The 23,299-nt window shown below is 52.5% G+C and overlaps 2 protein-coding genes across 4 annotated transcripts in view; one reads left to right on the top strand and one right to left on the bottom strand.

The window, feature by feature from the left end:
• Positions 1-23,299, bottom strand: part of LOC130205057 (ras-specific guanine nucleotide-releasing factor RalGPS1-like) — a 49,516-nt gene that overhangs the window by 18,013 nt on the left and 8,204 nt on the right. For all 3 annotated transcript variants that reach the window (XM_056432169.1, XM_056432170.1, XM_056432168.1), the window contains exons 6-9: positions 22,185-22,268; positions 21,090-21,179; positions 20,007-20,099; positions 19,795-19,921 (exon numbers count right to left, since the gene is read on the bottom strand). In XM_056432169.1, the coding sequence (XP_056288144.1) occupies positions 19,795-19,921; positions 20,007-20,099; positions 21,090-21,179; positions 22,185-22,268 (394 nt within the window). The remainder of the gene's footprint in view (positions 1-19,794; positions 19,922-20,006; positions 20,100-21,089; positions 21,180-22,184; positions 22,269-23,299) is intronic.
• LOC130205060 (angiopoietin-related protein 2-like) lies at positions 6,496-19,441 on the top strand. Its single transcript, XM_056432172.1, has 5 exons — positions 6,496-6,706; positions 12,353-13,204; positions 14,047-14,240; positions 17,404-17,674; positions 17,915-19,441. Exons 2-5 carry the CDS (start codon positions 12,361-12,363, stop codon positions 18,112-18,114), a joined length of 1,509 nt encoding a protein of 502 aa, XP_056288147.1. The 5' UTR covers positions 6,496-6,706; positions 12,353-12,360; the 3' UTR covers positions 18,115-19,441.

Here is a 23,299-nt window from a genome sequence, read left to right as displayed (position 1 = left end):
CAGACCTCATGAGTCCTCCTCGGGTCCCCTGCAGCGGCCAGGACCAGAACCAGACCTCATGAGTCCTCCTCGGGTCCCCTGCAGCGGCCAGGACCAGAACCAGACCTCATGAGTCCTCCTCGGGTCCCCTGCAGCGGCCAGGACCAGAACCAGACCTCATGAGTCCTCCTCGGGTCCCCTGCAGCGCGGCCAGGACCAGAACCAGACCTCATGAGTCCTCCTCGGGTCCCCTGCAGCGAGGCCAGGACCAGAACCAGAGCTCATGAGTCCTCCTCGGGTCCCCTGCAGCGCGGCCAGGACCAGAACCAGACCTCATGAGTCCTCCTCGGGTCCCCTGCAGCGCGGCCAGGACCAGAACCAGACCTCATGAGTCCTCCTCGGGTCCCCTGCAGCGAGGCCAGGACCAGAACCAGAGCTCATGAGTCCTTCTCGGGTCCCCTGCAGCGCGGCCAGGACCAGCACCAGACCTCATGAGTCCTCCTCGGGTCCCCTGCAGCGAGGCCAGGACCAGAACCAGAGCTCATGAGTCCTCCTCGGGTCCCCTGCAGCGTGGCCAGGACCAGAACCAGAGCTCATGAGTCCTCCTCGGGTCCCCTGCAGCACGGCCAGGACCAGAACCAGACCTCATGAGTCCTCCTCGGGTCCACTGCAGCGCGGCCAGGACCAGAACCAGACCTCATGAGTCCTCCTCGGGTCCCCTGCAGCGCGGCCAGGACCAGAACCAGACCTCATGAGTCCTCCTCGGGTCCCCTGCAGCGCGGCCAGGACCAGAACCAGACCTCATGAGTCCTCCTCGGGTCCCCTGCAGCGCGGCCAGGACCAGAACCAGACCTCATGAGTCCTCCTCGGGTCCCCTGCAGCGAGGCCAGGACCAGAACCAGAGCTCATGAGTCCTTCTCGGGTCCCCTGCAGCGCGGCCAGGACCAGCACCAGACCTCATGAGTCCTCCTCGGGTCCCCTGCAGCGAGGCCAGGACCAGAACCAGAGCTCATGAGTCCTCCTCGGGTCCCCTGCAGCGTGGCCAGGACCAGAACCAGAGCTCATGAGTCCTCCTCGGGTCCCCTGCAGCACGGCCAGGACCAGAACCAGACCTCATGAGTCCTCCTCGGGTCCACTGCAGCGCGGCCAGGACCAGAACCAGACCTCATGAGTCCTCCTCGGGTCCCCTGCAGCGCGGCCAGGACCAGAACCAGACCTCATGAGTCCTCCTCTGGTCCCCTGCAGCGTGGCCAGGACCAGAACCAGAGCTCATGAGTCCTCCTCGGGTCCCCTGCAGCGTGGCCAGGACCAGAACCAGAGCTCATGAGTCCTCCTCGGGTCCCCTGCAGCGTGGCCAGGACCAGAACCAGAGCTCATGAGTCCTCCTCGGGTCCCCTGCAGCGTGGCTAGGACCAGAACCAGAGCTCATGAGTCCTCCTCGGGTCCCCTGCAGCGCGGCCAGGACCAGAACCAGACCTCATGAGTCCTTCTCGGGTCCCCTGCAGCGCGGCCAGGACCAGAACCAGACCTCATGAGTCCTCCTTGGGTCCCCTGCAGCGCGGCCAGGACCAGAACTCTAGCTGACGTTGAGTCTTTCCGCCTCATGAGGTCCAGTCACGAGACCAGAGGGACATGACATCCTTATAACCCTCAGAAGTTACATGTTTTCAATATAACTTTAAAGCTCAAAATGACAACTAAGAGTGATTTTTTTAATGACTTTATGATGCATTATAATGGTGATAATAATGCATAATGAGGAGATTAAAATGTACAGGTGTGTTCAAAGGAATATATATATATATATAATACATATATAATATAATATATAATATATACATATAATATATATATTATATATAGAATTCATAGAATCAGCAGCGTGTCATGGCTGTTGGGTATAAGAGTATCAGTTGTGTGTGTGTGTAAGTGTGTGTGTCCGTCCCATTACTTAGTATTGGAGCGTGAAAACAAATCCCTCCATAAAGGATGAAGTGACGTCTCAGTCTGCGTGTCGTTCTGTGTAAAACAACTCAACAATGCTGTAAACCAGAGTGATGGATAAGTGCTCCTCATGGTCGTTACCGCTGGACTTTAACGGGCATTTTAAATAAATGGTGGAGTTACATAAGGTTTACTACCCCCCCCGTGTACGTTCACAAAGCATTAACAGATGGAGGAGACATGCAGCCACCGCTCATCACCACGGGGCGACGCTTAGGGAGCTCAGGGAGGAGAGAAACAGAGTTTAATGAGGGAAAAGTAGTTTTGGGAAGGCAGTAAGCGGAGGTTTTTAAATGATATTTTGTAAATATAGCGAGGATGAGAACCTCTCCATCTGACAGGATGAAGTCTTTAAGAGTTGGGTCCCTGGTCATCCAGCCTTTGTTCCACGGTGCTCCACCGGGATGAACTGGTCCTCGACGCAGATTAACGCTCTTTAGCCAAGAAGCTAATTTTATTGAAACTTCAGAGATTCCTTAAAGTCCAAGTGACCAATCTCAAGCGCAACTTCAGTGGCGGCCTCACACAGACACGCAACCCGAGCTGCAAGACGTCTTCATCCAGACCGTCTGGCGGCTCCAACCTGACCCCGATCAAACTGTGACCCTCACCGAGAGATCCCACAACACGGAGAGGACCAGAACAAACGGAGGAGCCCCAAGGTCCAGAGAGACCTGGACCAGAGAGGACTGAGACCTGGACCAGAGAGACCTGGACCAGAGAGACCTGGACCAGAGAGGACAGAGACCTGGACCAGAGAGACCTGGACCAGAGAGGACAGAGAGACCTGGACCAGAGAGACCTGGACCAGAGAGGACTGAGACCTGGACCAGAGAGACCTGGACCAGAGAGGACTGAGACCTGGACCAGAGAGGACTGAGACCTGGACCAGAGAGACCTGGACCAGAGAGGACAGAGACCTGGACCAGAGAGACCTGGACCAGAGAGGACTGAGACCTGGACCAGAGAGGACTGAGACCTGGACCAGAGAGACCTGGACCAGAGAGGACTGAGACCTGGACCAGAGAGGACTGAGACCTGGACCAGAGAGACCTGGACCAGAGAGACCTGGACCAGAGAGGACTGAGACCTGGACCAGAGAGACCTGGACCAGAGAGACCTGGACCAGAGAGGACTGAGACCTGGACCAGAGAGACCTGGACCAGAGAGGACTGAGACCTGGACCAGAGAGGACAGAGACCTGGACCAGAGAGACCTGGACCAGAGAGACCTGGACCAGAGAGGACAGAGACCTGGACCAGAGAGACCTGGACCAGAGAGGACTGAGACCTGGACCAGAGAGGACAGAGACCTGGTCCAGAGAGACCTGGACCAGAGAGGACTGAGACCTGGACCAGAGAGGACAGAGACCTGGACCAGAGAGACCTGGACCAGAGAGACCTGGACCAGAGAGACCTGGACCAGAGAGGACTGAGACCTGGACCAGAGAGGACAGAGACCTGGTCCAGAGAGACCTGGACCAGAGAGGACAGAGACCTGGACCAGAGAGACCTGGACCAGAGAGGACTGAGAGACCTGGACCAGACCTCTTCCCTGGAAACGTTGACCCCGTGACCCCCGGCTTCACACCCGTGACCCCCGGCTTCACGTGTACGGTCAGCAACATGCCTCTCACGTGTTGGGCTGGGGGAAAGAGGGAAGAACTCGTTGGTTTGAACCTTTTAGAAGAACTTCACAACATAACAGAGTGTAGAACAGTCAGATGTCAGGGGCCCCGTGGCCCCCGGGTGGAGCCGGCTGGCCTCACCGTTAACTCCGACACGTCGCGTTAACGAGGCGTGAGCGGGCGACGCGACGAGGGCGGAGATGGAAACCAGAGACGGAAACACTGGGCGGAGCCTCAGGCCGTGTTGCTGAGCCGCCATGATGAGAGCCGCCTGAAGCCTGAAGCTTGCAGCCTGAAGCTTGCAGCCTGAAGCTTGCAGCCTGAAGCTTGCAGCCTGAAGCTTGCAGCCTGAAGCTTGCAGCCTGAAGCCTGGCCGAGGAACTCGTGTTCTCACGCAGACGTCCGCTCCACATGGAGGGAAGCGTTGAGATGGAGAAGAACCAACATGAGGATCATCTCCACAGCCGGCTGCCTCCCTCTGGGTGCTACACCCACAGCCCACCGCCAGATCCTGGCTGTGCAAGAGATCAGCTGCGCTGGCAGCTCCGGAACAGATATGACATCTGCACAAGTCGATGATGTCATCCCAGGAGGCGCATGAGTGCAGGGTATGATGTGTTCCAGATGGTCCCCTCGCCTCTGATGCACAGCAGAGCCGCTCACAAGGACTCACTGACGCCACCCAGACGCTGCAGGTCGGCTCCTCCACACACAAGACATGGTTATCGTCTCTTCGTGGGATAATCGGGAAGATTGTGTTTCTGGTTTTAGCTTTAGAGAGCGCTACAGGAAGTTAGCGTCGCTTTAGAGAGCGCTACAGGAAGTTAGCGTCGCTTTAGAGAGCGCGACAGGAAGTTAGCGTCGCTTTAGAGAGCGCTACAGGAAGTTAGCGTCGCTTTAGAGAGCACTGCGGGGCCGAACAGGAAGTTAAACACTCCCCCGGTGGACATTTCTGGAACTAGAAAATGACAGCTGGAATCAACACGAGCGTCCCTTGTTCTCCTAGAGCCTCATGGACCAAAGGGCCTCATGGACTGAAGACCTTCTGCTCGTGGAGCACGAGGCTGAATGAGCAGGACCCTGAGGGTGGGTCATGATGAAGCTCTCAGAGCTGGAGGTTCACACATCGGGTCTCCCTGAGGCCTCGAGGAGGCTCCTCACGCAGCAGAACTCCTTTGGTTCATCACGTCACGGAGACTGCCTTCTGTCGGCGCCTCGTCATTCACGGCCTGTTGAAACCGGCAGCAGGGAAAGGATTTGGCACCGCCGCATGCTCACGCACGAGGATGCTCACGCACGAGGATGCTCACGCACGAGGACGCTCACGCACGAGGACGCTCACGCACGAGGACGCTCACGCACGAGGACGCTCACGCACGAGGACGCTCACGCACGAGGATGCTCACGCACGAGGACCCTCGCGCACGAGGATCCTCGTGCGTGAGCATCCTCCAAGGCCCCGTAGCTGGCGAGCGATCCCGGAACACGAGGATGATCCTCGGCGGGTTGGAATACATCCGACAGGAGGAATAAAAGATACGGAGCGACGTGGTCGTTAAAATTCATCCAACCAGATGTTGAACATTGCAAACGGGATGGAACGCGGAGAAGGAACACGAGCCGATGGCGGCCAACGCCACGCGGACGTCCTGGAGTCGAGGTCGGCAGCGGCTGCCGGACGCCGCCGGCCTGGGACACATTTGGTTTGGATACGAGATGCTCAGCGACAGACGGAACACTATCAAGCACCGACATGTACGTGTTAGAATCGGCACTTAAAATGTTATTTACAAATATGTTTACAATAAAGTGCACAAGTATACGATAAAGTGCAGAAATGTACGATAAAGTGCACAAAGTATACGATAAAGTGCAGAAATGTACGATAAAGTGCACAAGTACACGATAAAGTGCAGAAATGTACGATAAAGTGCACAAGTATACGATAAAGTGCAGAAATATACCATAAAGTGCAGAAATATACCATAAAGTGCACAAGTATACGATAAAGTGCAGAAATATACCATAAAGTGCACAGGCAGGTAGAAACTTGTCTGGAGGAGCATTTTATTCACAAAAAGCTTCCGGTGTGGGGACAGTTGACTTCCTTCATGAACAGAGGGGCTGCTGGGTAACCCAGAGAGGATGCTGGGTAACCCCGATACATAATCCTTGTCTTATAAACGACATCAACCGTCATATTTGTCGATGTTGAGACACTACAGTCCTCCTCTGGCCCGTGCTGTACAAACAGGAGACGTCACGCCTCCCTCTCCTCAGGGAGCAACATGGTACGACCCACATGCTGCAGACCGGTGACCTCAGCCGGTCCTCCACGGACGAGACCAGCTGGGGGCAGTGGAAAGAGAGGAGGGAGATGCAGGTGGTGCTTGAGGCTGGGAGGGGGGGTGGGGGGGGGGCTGGTAGCCTCCGTCTGAGTCCTCCACGCTCTCCCCGTTGCCAAGGGGAGGGGAAAGGGGGCGTCGCCCTGGGTCACCACTTAATTACTTCGAGAAAAAAGAAAGAAAAGAAAAAGAAAGCAGCATCTCACTTGTAATGCAAGAAGGAGAGGAGGAAGAAGAAGAAGAAGAAGAAGAAGAAGAAGGAGAAGTCGAGTCCCCGGAAGGAAGAGACAGATTCTAACGGAGGAACAGGAGATGAACCGAGCTGCAGAGACGTCTGACTGGACTCTTTAAACACCTCCTCGCCGCCTCACCTCCTCACCTCCTCATCTCCTCCTCTCCTCCTCTCCTCCTCACCTCCTCACCTCCTTACCTCCTCACCTCCTCACCGCTTCACCTCCTCACCTCCTCGCCTCCTCTCCTCCTCTCCTCCTCTCCTCCTCTCCTCCTCTCCTCTCCTCCTCACCTCCTCCTCACCTCCTCTCCTCCTCTCCTCCTCTCCTCCTCTCCTCTCCTCCTCTCCTCCTCTCCTCACCGCTTCACCTCCTCACCGCTTCACCTCCTCACCTCCTCACCGCCTCACCTCCTCACACGGAACATTCAGCAGGTGACGGGACCGTCATGAGGAACCTTCTCTGACGGAGGAGAGGAAATGAGGAGAGACTAGAGAAGGAGCTGAAGGACACAAGAGGAGGTGAGTGGAGCGGTTACCTGACACTGAACCCACAGAGGCCCTCTGCACGGGGGGGGTGTGTGTACTGTGTGTGTGTGTACTGTGTGTGTGTGTGTGTACTGTGTGTGTGTACTGTGTGTGTGTGTGTACTGTGTGTGTGTGTACTGTGTGTGTGTGTACTGTGTGTGTGTGTGTGTACTGTGTGTGTGTGTACTGTGTGTGTGTGTGTGTGTGTGTGTGTGTGTGTGTGTGTGTACTGTGTGTGTGTGTGTGTGTACTGTGTGTGTGTGTGTGTGTGTGTGTGTGTGTGTGTGTGTGTGTACTGTGTGTGTGTGTGTGTGTGTGTGTGTGTGTGTGCGTGTGTGTGTACTGTGTACTGTGTGTGTGTGTGTGTGTGCGGCCCACAGACGTTCAGCAGGACGTCTGGTGTTCCTGGACCTCCGTGACCTCGGTAGTTTACTCTAAATCATTATTTTTTGTTGGTGATGTGAAGAGAAGTTCATCTTCTTCATCTTCTTCATGTAATCATGCCACGATAGAGCTACGATAGAGACACGATAGAGCTACGATAGAGACATGATAGACATGATAGAGACATGATAGAGCCCCGATAGAGCTACGATAGAGACACGATAGAGCCCCGATAGAGACATGATAGACATGATAGAGCCCCGATGGAGACATGATAGAGCCCCGATAGAGACATGATAGACATGATAGAGCCCCGATAGAGACATGATAGACATGATAGAGCCCCGATAGAGACATGATAGAGCCCCGATAGAGACATGATAGACATGATAGAGCCCCGATAGAGACATGATAGACATGATAGAGCCCCGATAGAGACATGATAGAGCCCCGATAGAGACATGATAGAGACATGATAGAGCCCCGATAGAGACATGATAGAGCCCCGATAGAGACATGATAGAGACATGATAGAGCCCCGATAGAGACATGATAGAGACATGATAGAGCCCCGATAGAGACATGATAGAGACATGATAGAGCCCCGATAGAGACATGATAGAGACATGATAGAGCCCCGATAGAGACATGATAGACATGATAGAGACATGATAGAGACATGATAGAGCCCCGATAGAGACATGATAGAGACATGATAGAGACATGATAGACATGATAGACATGATAGAGCCCCGATAGAGACATGATAGAGACATGATAGAGCCACAATAGAGCTACGATAGAGACATGATAGAGACATGATAGAGCCACAATAGAGACATGATAGAGCCACAATAGAGCTACGATAGAGACATGATAGAGCCACAATAGAGCTACGATATGGACATGATAGAGCCCCGATAGAGACATGATAGAGACATGATAGAGACATGATAGAGCCCCGATAGAGACATGACAGAGACATGATAGAGCCACAATAGAGCTACGATAGAGACATGACAGAGACATGATAGCCACAATAGAGACATGATAGAGCCACAATAGAGACATGATAGAGCCACAATAGAGCTACGATAGACATGATAGAGCCCCGATAGAGACATGATAGAGCTACGATAGAGACATGATAGAGACATGATAGAGCCCCGATAGAGACATGATAGACATGATAGAGCCACAATAGACATGATAGAGCCCCGATAGAGACATGATAGAGCCCCGATAGACATGATAGAGCCCCGATAGAGACATGATAGAGCCCCGATAGACATGATAGAGCCACAATAGAGCTACGATAGAGACATGATAGAGCTACGATAGAGACATGATAGACATGATAGAGCCCCGATAGAGACATGATAGAGCCCCGATAGAGCTACAATAGAGACATGATAGAGCCCCGATAGAGACATGATAGAGCCCCGATAGAGACATGATAGAGCCCCGATAGAGACATGATAGAGCCCCGATAGAGACATGATAGAGCCCCGATAGAGACATGATAGACATGATAGAGCCCCGATAGAGACATGATAGAGACATGATAGAGCCCCGATAGACATGATAGAGACATGATAGAGACATGATAGAGCCCCGATAGAGACATGATAGAGACATGATAGAGCCCCGATAGAGACATGATAGAGCCCCGATAGAGACATGATAGAGACATGATAGAGCCCCGATAGAGACATGATAGAGCCCCGATAGAGACATGATAGAGACATGATAGAGCCCCGACAGACATGATAGAGCCCCGATAGAGACATGATAGAGACATGATAGAGCCCCGATAGAGACATGATAGAGACATGATAGAGCCCCGATAGAGACATGATAGAGACATGATAGAGCCCCGATAGAGACATGATAGAGACATGATAGAGCCCCGATAGAGACATGATAGAGACATGATAGAGCCCCGATAGAGACATGATAGAGCCCCGATAGAGACATGATAGAGACATGATAGAGCCCCGATAGAGACATGATAGAGACATGATAGAGCCCCGATAGAGACATGATAGAGACATGATAGAGCCCGATAGAGACATGATAGAGACATGATAGAGCCCGATAGAGACATGATAGAGACATGATGGGAGAGCCCGATAGAGACATGATAGAGACATGATAGAGCCCGATAGAGACATGATAGAGACATGATAGAGCCCCGATAGAGACATGATAGAGACATGATAGAGCCCCGATAGAGACATGATAGAGACATGATAGAGCCCCGATAGAGACATGATAGAGCCCCGATAGAGCCATGATAGAGACATGATAGAGCGATGAGACATGATAGAGACATGATAGAGCCCGATAGAGACATGATAGAGACATGATAGAGCCCGATAGAGACATGATAGAGACATGATAGAGCCATGATAGAGACATGATAGAGACATGATAGAGCCCGATAGAGACATGATAGAGACATGATAGAGCCGATAGAGAGACATGATAGAGGACATGATAGAGACATGATAGAGCCCCGATAGAGCCATGATAGAGCCCGATAGAGACATGATAGAGCCCGATAGAGACATGATAGAGCTGATGAGACATGATAGAGCATGATAGAGACTGATAGAGACATGATAGAGCCCCGATAGAGCCATGATAGAGCCCCGATGAGAGATGATAGAGCATGTAGAGCCCCGTGTGACATGATAGAGACATGATAGAGCCCGTGAGCATGATGTGAGTGTGTGAGAGCCCGACAGACATGATGAGCGTGATAGAGACTGTGATAGGTGTGTGAGCGTGATAGAGACATGATGAGCCGATAGAGTGTAGAGCCCGATAGAGCGTGATAGTGCCCGCTCCCAGAGCGTGTCGTGTGTGGCTGTCAGGCTCGCTGAATATTTAACTTCATTCAGCAGCTGGAGGAGGAGAGATGGTCACCTAGCAACCTGCTGGGTGACCATGTGAGAGAGGGAGGCGCGCCAGCAGGGCGTGAGAGAGTGTGTGTGAGCGTGTGTGTGTGTGTGAGCGTGTGTGTGAGCGTGTGTGTGAGCGAGCGTGTGTGTGAGCGTGTGTGTGTGGTGACGCATGTGTGACTAATTCATTCATCACTTTGGTTGCCGCTGAGCGACGGTGACGTCCAACACAGAGAGCTGCGTTTGTTCTGTGTGTGGTTGTGTGTGTGTGTGTGTGTGGTTGTGTGTGTGTGCATGTGTGTGTGTGGTTGTGTGTGTGTGGTTGTGTGTGTGCGTGTGGCTGTGGTTGTGTGTGTGTGAGCAAGTCGATTAGCATCTGTTTTCAGGCGGACACATAAATTAAGAGCGTGTTATTTTCCCCTCACTGTGTCGTGAGATTAATTTGCCGTCAGCTCCCAACAAACAGGAAGTTGCTGCGCTGTGGCTTCCTAGTCCGGTTCTAATGATACACGACTTACACACTCACACACACACACACACACACACACTCACACACCCTGAGCCCACGGTGCTGCTCCAAAGACCCGACTTAGTGGTTCTGTTGACTAAATCTATTTAGAAGATGTAATGTTGTCTTGAAGATATATATATATATCTATATATCTATATCTATCTATTTCTTTAAAAAAAACAAGCAAAAACAAGACAAACAAAACAGAAATTCAAGCATTTGTCCCCATATTAAAAACCATCATTAGAAGCAAATTACATCAAGAAGTCAAAATGTGTGATTGCCCTCCTGCTCAGTGCCTCTGGGTGTGTGTGTGTGTGTGTGTGTGTGATGGGGGGGAGGTAACCAATCACATGATGCCATTCAACAAGTTTTGTGGAAAAAGAAGTAGGATACTCAGATCTTCTTAATCTATGAGTCGCATCATTTCATTGGTTGAGGATCCAGAAGCTCCAGCGGTGTGAGGTCATGTATTTATATACGAGCGACATGCAGGTTTACAGGAGGAAAACCAAATGGAAACCAACGTCGGTCCACAGCTGGCGTCTCCATCACGTCATCACAGCGTCAGCAGCATGCATCGCCATGGAAACAACACGCTCTCTTTATGCACACGGCACACACACCTGGCTCAGGGAGCTTCACACCTCAGGAGCAGGAGGCTAAAGCTAATGGGAACAATACGGGGCTTCATGCGACACGGCGAGGTCGTGAACAGCCAGGTGACCAACATGAGCAGGTATACTGATCAATAAGATCGACTGTAAGATGAATATTGAACAAATGTCCGTCAGAGTAAAGATGAATATTTAGATTAAATATCAACCGTCTTCTTGTTTTGGACCAACAGTCCAGAACCAGAACATCCAGGTGTACAACAGAGAAAGAGAAAGAAGTCAATGGGATTCAGTGGTTGCCATGGTTTCTACACTTGATCGACTAATCGCTCTACTTTCACTCCAGAACTCCATATTTAATGTCACTATAATAAGAACGGTCCTCTCCTCATCCAGGTGTGGTTTCACGACACAGAACAACTCGTCAGAGCAGATCGTTCATCGGAGAAGCTCCAGAGACACGAGGCCGATCGCCAATCAATACTAACGCCGCGTGACGATCAGGGACGTGACACGTCTGACAGAGCGGCGCGTCAGAGCCACAGGCTGGCGTCCTCGGGCAGCCAGGACGCTGTTGGTGTCTGTTTGGTAGAAACGGAGCAACAGCCCCTCTTTGTGTTGGTGTCACATTCCGATGCTCTGACCCCCCCGAGAGAGTCATCCTCACGACACAGCGGGTCATTTACGAGCATCCAGAGAGGAGGCAAAGAACACGCCAGACATCTTCCATCAAGACCGGGGCGACGGCGCTGTTATTGTTATTGTTATTATTGTTATTATTAAATGGAAGAAAGCGGGACTGACGTCGGTTCATTTCACGCTAAATGAAGGAACCGTTTGACATGACTTTAAAAATAAAATGGAACTGACTCCCAAGCCTCGCGTGACGTCATCAGTGGCCCCGCCTCCTGCCGGCGGCGCAGCGCCTCATGGGCCGGTCCGCTTGTCCGTCTTTACGCATGAAACATCTTCATCGTCTTCATCAACGGTGATGATCCGTCTCTCCCATGTCTGCGGTTCCGTCTGCGTCCATCGGCTGCACAGTCGTCTTCTCCAGTGTTTATGGGTAATTACTGTTGGCCAACAGCCAATCAGATGCTGCAGCACATTCCATGTAATCATCATCAATGAGCTACAATCACCATGAGATGCTGAATGTGGATGCGGTCCCAGATGTTCGGTCTCACTGAAGCCAGAGAATAAGACTGATAATCTCTTCCAGAGAGGACGATGGTTCCCCCTGCGCTGGTCCTGCTCCTCCTGTGGGTCTCTGGACCCGGCGCCTCGGGCCAGGAGATGGAGGCCAGCGACGACCTCCTGGAGAGGGAGTTCCTCTACGCGCCGCAGAGGCCCCCGTCGGCCCGATGCTCGTACACCTTCATCGTCCCCCAGCAGAGGACCGGCGGGGCCATCTGCGTCAACGCTCTGCTGGAGAACCGGGTCAACAAGCAGGAGCTGGCGCTGCTGCACGGCGAGCTGCAGGAGCAGCGGCGGCGGCTGGAGGCGCTGCAGCGGGCGGTGGAGCTGGACGGCGGCGTGGTCAACGAGGTCAAGCTGCTGCGCAAAGAGAGCCGCAACACGAACGCTCGGGTGACGCAGCTCTACACGCAGCTGCTGCACGAGATCATCCGCAAGCGGGACGCCGCGCTGGAGGCGTCGCGGCTGGAGAGCCGCGTGCTCAGCCACACGCAGGAGACGGGCCGGCTGGCCTCGCGCTACCGGGACCTGGACCACAAGTACCAGCACCTGGCGGCCGTCGCCGCCAAGCAGAGCGCCCTGCTGCTGCAGCTGGAGGAGCGCTGCCGGCCGGGAGGGGGAGGAGCCCCGTACGGCGCGGCGGCGGACCGGAGCCGCCCCGCCCGCCCGCCGCCCCCGGCGAGCCTCCCTCAGCCTCCGGTGCAGATGCCCCCGTTGTCCCCCGGAGGCTACAGACCCTTCCACCCGCCCACCGGCCGGCGCCACGCCAACAGCCACATGTACAACGAGATCCAGAACGACCAGAACGCCAAAGCGCCGCCGCTTCCCGTGGCCACGGCGCCGAGTGTGACGGGAGGCTTCACCGGCGAGCCCTCCGGTGAGTAGACGCCTTTACGTCGTCCCTCTGAGGACACACGGGCCACATGTTTCCCCTCAATGACTGCAGAGCTGTGGACTCGAGTTCCCTCTGGTGACCCGTGACCTCTCTGCATGACCCTTGACCTTTTGGGGGAACACTGACACTCTGTTTGGGTAAAAGCTTCGCCGAGATAAAAGTAGTGGAAGGGAAACAAAAGTTAGAGCGACGTGTCCTCCAGAGGGATTTAAATAAAAAACTAGAAGGTGGGCGGGCTTAAAAAATAACGTGGCTCCTCCCACACCGGCGATTGTAACGATGCTATTGGTCGAGCACACGTCAGATTGTGGATTCATGAGTGGCTGTTAACCTTTAGTCAGAATAGTGACATCATATTAGACCATAAAGACCACCGGCCTCATTGTGAGGGTCTTGATCTCCAGTTACCCTGCATGAGTTTGGACTGTGGGCTGGAGACCCCTCCAGAACTCCAGAACCCTCACACCAGTGCTAACAACACCACATGTAACACCTGAATGATTAACAAATAACACAAACTGATGAGTAGCCAGAGTTCTGGACTTTTTCCAGTTCAACTAATATCTATAAAACCATCACAGACTGAATGTGGTCTGGTGAACCCCGGTCCCTTTAAAGGGTGAGCAGCGGTTTAAAGGCTCTCCACAGGAGTTCCTCTGTGGTGGCTCACCGTCATATTCACAGCCGCCAGCTTCAGACCCTGGAAAGCATTCGTCATCCTCACAGGACGCGGTGCGCAGTGACTCGTTGACCACGTGTTCGACTCCTTAGGATGTTGCCCTGTCGGGTACTAGCCTTTGTGGATCGTGCCGTCTCCCCTGCAGGTCCTTTCAAAGACTGCCTGGAGGCTCTGGAGGCTGGGTACAGCACCAACGGGATGTACCTCCTGAAACCAGACCGCGGAAACCAGCTCATGCAGGTCTGGTGCGACCAGACACACGACCCCGGCGGCTGGACCGTCATCCAGAGACGTCAGGACGGCGCCGTGAACTTCTTTAGGAACTGGGAGACCTACAAGGTAACAAGGACCTGAGCTCTTCACCATGGGGATCCATAGGACAGGGTTCACCTGGACAGGGTTCACCAGGACAGGGTTCACCAAGACAGGGTTCACCAAGACAGGGTTCACCAAGACAGGGTTCACCAAGACAGGGTTCACCAAGACAGGGTTCACCAAGACAGGGTTCACCTGGACAGGGTTCACCAAGACAGGGTACACCAAGACAGGGTTCACCAAGACAGGGTTCACCAGGACAGGGTTCACCAAGACAGGGGTCACCAGGACAGGGTTCACCAGGACAGGGTTCACCAAGACAGGGTTCACCTGGACAGGGTTCACCTGGACAGGGTTCACCAGGACAGGGTTCACCAGGACAGGGTTCACCAAGACAGGGTTCACCAAGACAGGGTTCACCAGGACAGGGTTCACCTGGACAGGGTTCACCTGGACAGGGTTCACCAGGACAGGGTTCACCAAGACAGGGTTCACCTGGACAGGGTTCACCAAGACAGGGTTCACCAAGACAGGGTTCACCTGGACAGGGTTCACCTGGACAGGGTTCACCAGGACAGGGTTCACCTGGACAGGGTTCACCAAGACAGGGTTCACCTGGACAGGGTTCACCAAGACAGGGTTCACCAAGACAGGGTTCACCAAGACAGGGTTCACCAGGACAGGGTTCACCAGGACAGGGTTCACCAGGACAGGGTTCACCAGGACAGGGTTCACCAAGACAGGGTTCACCTGGACAGGGTTCACCTGGACAGGGTTCACCAGGACAGGGTTCACCTGGACAGGTTTCACCTGGACAGGGTTCACCTGGACAGGGTTCACCTGGACAGGGTTCACCAGGACAGGGTTCACCAAGACAGGGTTCACCAGGACAGGGTTCACCAGGACAGGGTTCACCAGGACAGGGTTCACCAGGACAGGGTTCACCAAGACAGGGTTCACCTGGACAGGGTTCACCAAGACAGGGTTCACCTGGACAGGGTTCACCAAGACAGGGTTCACCAGGACAGGGTTCACCTGGACAGGGTTCACCAAGACAGGGTTCACCAGGACAGGGTTCACCAAGACAGGGTTCACCTGGACAGGGTTCACCAGGACAGGGTTCACCAGGACAGGGTTCACCAAGACAGGGTTCACCAAGACAGGGTTCACCTGGACAGGGTTCACCAAGACAGGGTTCACCTGGACAGGGTTCACCTGGACAGGGTTCACCAAGACAGGGTTCACCAGGACAGGGTTCACCAGGACAGGGTTCACCAGGACAGGGTTCACCAGGACAGGGTTCACCAGGACAGGGTTCACCAAGACAGGGTTCACCAGGACAGGGTTCACCAAGACAGGGTTCACCAAGACAGGGTTCACCTGGACAGGGTTCACCAAGACAGGGTTCACCAAGACAGGGTTCACCAAGACAGGGTTCACCAAGACAGGGTTCACCAAGACAGGGTTCACCAAGACAGGGTTCACCAAGACAGGGTTCACCAAGACAGGGTTCACCAAGACAGGGTTCACCAGGACAGGGTTCACCAGGACAGGGTTCACTAAGACAGGGTTCACCAAGACAGGGTTCACCTGGACAGGGTTCACCAGGACAGGGTTCACCTGGACAGGGTTCACCAGGACAGGGTTCACCAGGACAGGGTTCACCAAGACAGGGTTCACCAGGACAGGGTTCACCAGGACAGGGTTCACCAGGACAGGGTTCACCAGGACAGGGTTCACCAAGACAGGGTTCACCAAGACAGGGTTCACCAAGACAGGGTTCACCAAGACAGGGTTCACCAAGACAGGGTTCACCAAGACAGGGTTCACCTGGACAGGGTTCACCTGGACAGGGTTCACCTGGACAGGGTTCACCAAGACAGGGTTCACCAAGACAGGGTTCACCAAGACAGGGTTCACCAAGACAGGGTTCACCAAGACAGGGTTCACCAAGACAGGGTTCACCTGGACAGGGTTCACCTGGACAGGGGTCACCTGGACAGGGTTCACCAAGACAGGGTTCACCAAGACAGGGTTCACCAAGACAGGGTTCACCAAGACAGGGTTCACCTGGACAGGGTTCACCTGGACAGGGGTCACCAGGACAGGGTCCACCAAGACAGGGTTCACCTGGACAGCGGTCACCAGGACAGGGTTCACCTGGACAGGGTTCACCAGGACAGGGGTCACCAGGACAGGGTTCACCTGGACAGGGGTCACCAGGACAGGGTTCACCTGGACAGGGTTCACCTGGACAGGGGTCACCAGGACAGGGTTCACTAAGACAGGGTTCACCAAGACAGGGTTCACCTGGACAGGGTTCACTAAGACAGGTCTCCAGTCCATCACAGGGCTCTTAACCATTCACGCTCACAAACACACCTTTCGGTCAATTTAGAGTCTAATCAACCCGGCGTGCAAACTCCTCACAGAAGGACCGCCAGACCGGTGTCCGAACCCGGACCCCTAAAGTGCCACGACACCACCGCGCAGCCCTATCAGTATTACATGTATAGTATGAATAAAAGCAGTATGAATGCCAGAGTAAACCAGAGTAGAATCGATTTGGACGTAAGGACAACCCAACGACATCCAATCTGTGAGTCCACACGCTCTCATTGTTGCAGCCTGTGCAGCGATCCAAGGCCTTCACAACCAGGCTGCGTTACTACCGCTGGGTACCCAACATCACGTCACCACTGGTGCTCAGGGTGAACCCCGAGGTGCCAATGATTACCACGCTGTGGCCTCAAGGGAGGACATCCCAACACGGATACCCTTCTCAATTCTTTAAATGTAAGACCAACGTACGGAGGCAAACTTCCACATTGTCCCCCAAACCAATCATCCCCAACCTGCCCTCCCCGAGTCAACAAGGCACTGACAGCCAATTGCACGCTCACATTTGGCGGGGACTCCCTGCTGATTGAACCCATGTGTGATGTAACTGAAAACTGTGATTCAGACACACTGCGCTCCGGTGGAGAGGATCTTAAACATGACCCGCCGCTCTCTCACTCCAGCATCGTGCCAGCCTTTCGCAGATGCTTGGAAAACATGGGCGGTTTGTTGTTGGAAGGCCTCGGCTCGGTCCGAGGGGAGGGGAGACGTCTTCTTTCTCGTCAGCGGTAAACCATGTGTTTGGAACCGTCATACCGAGCAATTCAGTTTTCTTCCTCCCCCACAGCAAGGGTTCGGAAACATTGACGGCGAGTACTGGTTGGGCCTGGAGAACGTCTACTGGCTGACCAACCAGGGCACGTACAAGCTGCTGGTGTCTCTGGAGGACTGGACCGGACGCAAGACCTTCGCGGAGTACGCCAGCTTCCGCGTGGAGTCCGAGGCCGACTTCTACCGGCTGCGCGTGGGCCGATACCACGGCAGCGCCGGGGACTCCCTCACCTGGCACAACGGGAAGCAGTTCACCACCCTGGACCGGGACCACGACGTCTACACGGGTGAGTGGCGTGCGGCGCTAGAGAAGGCATTCGGGACCGCCGGTGGGCTTTCACACGTTGCCGTCTGATTCCATACGGTCTAAACGGCAGCTACAGATCGATGCACTCAACCGCAGAGCAGGCGGGAGGCAGGTGGCAGCGTGCCGAGAGCTTTATCCTTACAGACCGGATGAAGACGGACCAAAAAGCCAATTCTGCAGGTACCTCACCTTCTTCTGATTTGCTTCCTTGCGTCTGCAGGTAACTGCGCCCACTACCAGAAGGGAGGGTGGTGGTACAACGCCTGCGCTCACTGCAACCTGAACGGCGTGTGGTACCGCGGCGGGCACTACCGCAGCCGGTACCAGGACGGGGTCTACTGGGCCGAGTTCAGGGGAGGAGCTTATTCTCTGAAGAAAGTGACCATGATGATAAGGCCCAATGAAAACACCGTCCATTAACCCGGGACAGGCTTTACTGGACGTCACAGGGATCCTGATACATATCAATACAAGCACAACTCCTGTTGGGCGCCCTCTACTCTCAACGTATCTTCAACCTCCACAAGGACCCACGCTGGTCTCCTGAAATCTTTATTTTGATTAATTTTTCAGGTATATTGATGGCTGGTACTTCCAATGTATTACAAAGGTTCTATATTATCTCTGTATAATATATATATATTGGAATCAATTCTACAGGAAATAAATCTGGTTATTTATTTTGATGACACTTTTTAGGAAAGATTGCTGTACATTTGGATTTGACAATAGTTTAAAACACGGGTGAGAAGAGTATGAAGTCCAGCATGACTGGACTCTACAGCTACTTGTACCACGGAGTCCACTCTGCATGAACTGAAGGGACCAGAATGCACCAGAGTTCTTCAAAGTGCGAGGTGAAGTTAGTATTTCCAGCACCGGAGCAGGACGCTCCCTTGGAGGATCTTCTTGCTGCATCCTGATCCACCATTAAAGGCACATTACAAATGTCCTGAAGATATTTTGAGCCACGACTTTAACGTTGTTATACTCGGTGAGATATCCATGTTTCAAATGATCATAGCTTAGCATAAAGTCTGGACACAGGGGGAAGCAGCTAGCATGATTCTCTCCAAAGTAAAAGTAAAAAATACACCCACCAACACCTCTAGAGCTCATCCATTATCTGGCTTCTTCTTCTTCGTTGTTCCTGGCTACCCCATTAGTCTGTAGCCCTAGAGGCGATGGGAGGTATTTTCTTTTCCTTTGGTTAGAGGCCAGCTAGCGGTTTCCCCCTTTATGCTAAGCTAGGCTAACCACCGCCTGACTCCAGCTCTGTACTTCTTGAACCATCACTGCCACTGTACGTCACCAGTGCCAAAATAACAAGCCCTGGGCGACTGCCGGTCACTCTTCCAATCAGAGGATCGGCGGTTCTTATCCCCGCCCGAATCGATGTGTCCTTGAGCAAGACACTTGACCCTGAACTGCTCCCCGCGGTTGTGTCTACGGTGTATGAATGTAAGCAGCCAAATGACATGTAAACATGTAAAGACCTGCCCCCACATCTCTTGACAGAGGAATTTAAGAAGTGTTTTGACTGTAAACGACAAGATTTACAAAGATATAAATACCATTCTGTTTAAGCAGCTGCAGTACCTCGACCCACCAGAGGTGTCCTGGTCCGTGCACACATCAGTCACGACAGTATTTACCAGGTATTCTGTGTATATATATGCGGTCTCATTAAGATTATTTTGTTATAGTCTGTATCTTATCAAACATTTAATAAACGTTGCACAACTCATCTCCGGTGATGTCATTTCAACCAGCCAGAAAACCAAAAACCTCGAAGACGAGCAGGAAGGCGTCGACGTACGTCTGAACCAATGACGGCGAGGGAGCCGAGACGCGTGACCAACCCGCCGCTCGGGAGGGAGCCGCTAGCTTTTAAAGTAATATTAACACCCATAACAACCCTCTGATGGACACGGTGTTCTCCATTAGTGTATGAAGCATAACATTCATAGTCAGACTTCATCATGTCTTCATGGTGGACCACCAGTGAGCCCAGTAGAGCCTCCCAACCAATCAAGAGCTGCCACGTCCTCCCCGCCGCCTCACAGGAGCTCCACCACCGTCCACAGGCGGAGGACTCACCGAAGTACGGGATGCAGGGCACCATCTTCAGGGAGCGGATGTATTCCCTCATGCAGGTGTAGTTCGCCTCCTTGGAGGTCAGATAGTTGAGCTTCTCAAACGTGGCCTTGTCCTTCCGACTGATCAGCTACACACACACACACACACACACACACAATGTTTCAGTGTAGATGACAGCGGGTGGAGGGTGTGGTGTCGTGGTGGTTCCTCACCGCCCAGGTCTTGCTGAGTCTGAAGATGGGGGCGCTCTGCAGCGCCGACACCACCGACACCACCGAGTGGAGGTTGTTCAGCTCGAAGAGTTTCTACCAACGACACGAAGAACACGACGGACACAAGAGGCGTTCAGGGACAGCTGGCACTTTAAAATGACCCTGTAGTTAGCTACAATAATACTATATACATATATACACACACATATATATCTTTGTGTGTGTGTGTGTGTATATATATATATATACACACACACACACACACAATTGTCATATATATATATAAAATAAATATACACACACACATTTTACATATCTATTCATATAAATAAAATGTAAATTGTACGTGTATATATATATATATATACACACACTTTATTTATATACAAATACACTAAAAATACACTGAGCGGCTGGTTTTCAGAAACTACTGAAAGTATACATGTGATGACGCACACACACACACACACACACACCCCCCCCTCAGGCTGCTCAGCCTGTGGCGCTGTTGACCTCACTGCGCTGCAGGTCATCCTCCTCTTCATCACACTCATTATTATTGGGACATATTTATAACAGATTGCCCAAAGCTGCTCGACAACCGCCTGGAAACACAGCGCCGCCATGGGAGCCAATCAGCTCGATCACCAGACCTCCTGCTCCGAGGCGTCCGGACCGGACCCGGTGCCGAGGCAGAGCCAAGAACACGCCGTCACGCTCCGGGTTTCCATCCCGCACGCCGACCTCGGGGTCGAGCGGCCTCTGCTGTCGTTCTCTGCTCGGAGCTCCTTGTTGTTCCTGTAATCAGCGTCTGCTTCCCCCTCCACCGGCGAGGGGTCACGAGGGGTCACCAGCTACCTGGGCAGCTCCTCACGCTGCAGCTTCAGGCAATTGAGGCTTTTTTTTGTTTAAATTGCTTCACAAGAAACTGACGCTGAAGTAAAAGAGGGGAACTCAAACACTCCAGCAGCTGTTGGCTTCAGGGACGTTTCCACGTGGGATGAAGACGATCCCACAGACGTCTTCCTGTCCTCTGGCTTCAGTGGCTTCAGAATCATTTACAGGTGATATTTTCAAACTCACCTTTGCTATCTTGACGAAGTGGCTCAGGATCTGGGCTCTGGTCTTCAGCGTGTGGGCCGTGAGGATCTCCCTCACCAGCCAGAAGCTCACCTGGAAACAACAGTTACAGCCAGCAGCCGAGTGACGTCAACGCGTGTGAAATCATCCTCATCAGCACAAAACGTCACGTGACCTTTGACCTGGTGGATGTCTGTCCTGACGTTACCGACATGTTGCGCCTGACCATCCTGCAGAGGGATCCTCCTCCGTTCCATCATGAAGGGTTCTTCCCTTTTTTTTCCCCGAAAGGGTTTTTTCTATTTCTTGGGAGTTGTTCCTGATCCGATGTGAGGTCAAAGGTCAGGGATGTCTATGTGTACAGATTGTAAAGCCCTCCGAGGCAAATTTGTAATTTGTGAAAATGGGCTCTACAAAATAAAATGAATTGGATATCAGGCTCACAACAATGTGTGTCTGATGTGAGGTCACGGTGACCTTTGACCTCCCAAATCTAAATCTGATCACGCTCGAGTCCAAAGAGAACTCTCGCCGCCCGGCATTCATGAGACACGAGTTCTCCAGGACGGACGACCACAAAACATCACGAGAGGACAAATAAAACCTTCCGGGTTCAAGAGCTTCAATAAAGTTTTGGACGTGTTGAAAATAAAAAGCTCGTAGCCCGTAGTTTGTAGCCTGTAGTTCTTAGTTTGTAGCCCATAGTTCTTAGCCTGTAGCTCGTAGTTTGTAGCCCGTAGCCTGTAGTTCTTAGTTTGTAGCCCGTAGCCTGTAGTTCTTAGTTTGTAGCTCGTAGTTTGTAGCCCGTAGCTCGTAGCCTGTAGTTCTTAGTTTGTAGCCCGTAGTTCTTAGCCTGTAGCTCGTAGTTTGTAGCTCGTAGCCTGTAGTTCTTAGTTTGTAGCTCGTAGTTTGTAGCCCGTAGCTCGTAGCCTGTAGTTCTTAGTTTGTAGCCCGTAGCTCGTAGCCTGTAGCTCGTAGTTCGTAGCCCGTAGTTCTTAGTTTGTAGCTCGTAGTTCGTAGCCCGTAGCATGTAGCTCGTAGCCTGTAGCTCGTAGTTTGGAGCCCGTAGCTCGTAGCCCGTAGCTAGCGCAGACGTACCTGGTTGAACCTGCGTGTGAAGGCGACCACATTGGGGGACAGGCGGTGCTTCTCCTTCCCGTTCCAGCCACAGCTGGTCAGCTCCTGCCAATCAGAACATCACGTCACCGACTTCAGGAACGTGAAACAACAACAACAACACAGCATAAGCAGAGGAACGAGAGGACGGGAAATCTGAATCGCCTTTCATCCATCATCACGAGATCTTAAAGGTTGTAAACAGGGAACAGGGTGAGGAGTGATGTCGGCTTGGAGGGGTATTGCATCATAAACCAAGAACTGGACCAATCAGGGTGAAGACCTAAAGATGGGGATCACCAGTCCATCCGCCTACTACCAACTATGCCCCGCCCACTCCTCCTCTACCTCCATCTGATGGGTCATGGAGGTCTGGAGCTTGGTCCATGACGACTACCAACTATTATACACTCTGGCAGACTCATTGAATGTGTTGTTACTGTAATTATTCCTTCTGGTCACATGACATCTATTGTTCATCTGGTCACATGGCATCTATTGTTCACCCTGGTCACATGACATATATTGTTCATCTGGTCACATGACATCTATTGTTCACCTAGTCACATGACATCTATTGTTCACCTGGTCACATGACATCTATTGTTCATCTGGTCACATGACATCTATTGTTCACCTAGTCACATGACATCTATTGTTCACCTGGTCACATGACATCTATTGTTCATCTGGTCACATGACATCTATTGTTCACCTGGTCACATGACATCTATTGTTCACCTAGTCACATGGCATCTATTGTTCACCCTGGTCACATGACATATATTGTTCATCTGGTCACATGGCATCTATTGTTCACCTAGTCACATGACATCTATTGTTCATCTGGTCACAAGACATCTATTGATCACCTGGTCACATGACATCTATTGTTCACCTGGTCACATGACATCTATTGTTCATCTGGTCACATGGCATCTATTGTTCATCTGGTCACATGACATCTATTGTTCATCTGGTCACATGGCATCTATTGTTCACCCTGGTCACATGACATATATTGTTCATCTGGTCACATGGCATCTATTGTTCACCTAGTCACATGACATCTATTGTTCACCTGGTCACATGGCATC

This window comes from Pseudoliparis swirei, chromosome 15 (assembly GCF_029220125.1).
Source record: "Pseudoliparis swirei isolate HS2019 ecotype Mariana Trench chromosome 15, NWPU_hadal_v1, whole genome shotgun sequence".
NCBI classification, from domain to species: Eukaryota; Metazoa; Chordata; class Actinopteri; order Perciformes; family Liparidae; genus Pseudoliparis; species Pseudoliparis swirei.
The sequence above is the reverse complement of the archived record's forward strand: the minus strand, read 5'-3'. Positions and strand labels throughout refer to the sequence as shown.

Excerpts from the sequence above, each read along its gene's own strand:
- LOC130205060 (XM_056432172.1), top strand. The coding sequence starts at position 12,361 with ATGGTTCCCCCTGCGCTGGTCCTGCTCCTCCTGTGGGTCTCTGGACCC. Across the intron at positions 13,205-14,046 it reads CTTCACCGGCGAGCCCTCCG|GTCCTTTCAAAGACTGCCTG; the intron begins GTGAGTAGACGC and ends TCTCCCCTGCAG. Across the intron at positions 14,241-17,403 it reads GGAACTGGGAGACCTACAAG|CAAGGGTTCGGAAACATTGA; the intron begins GTAACAAGGACC and ends CCTCCCCCACAG.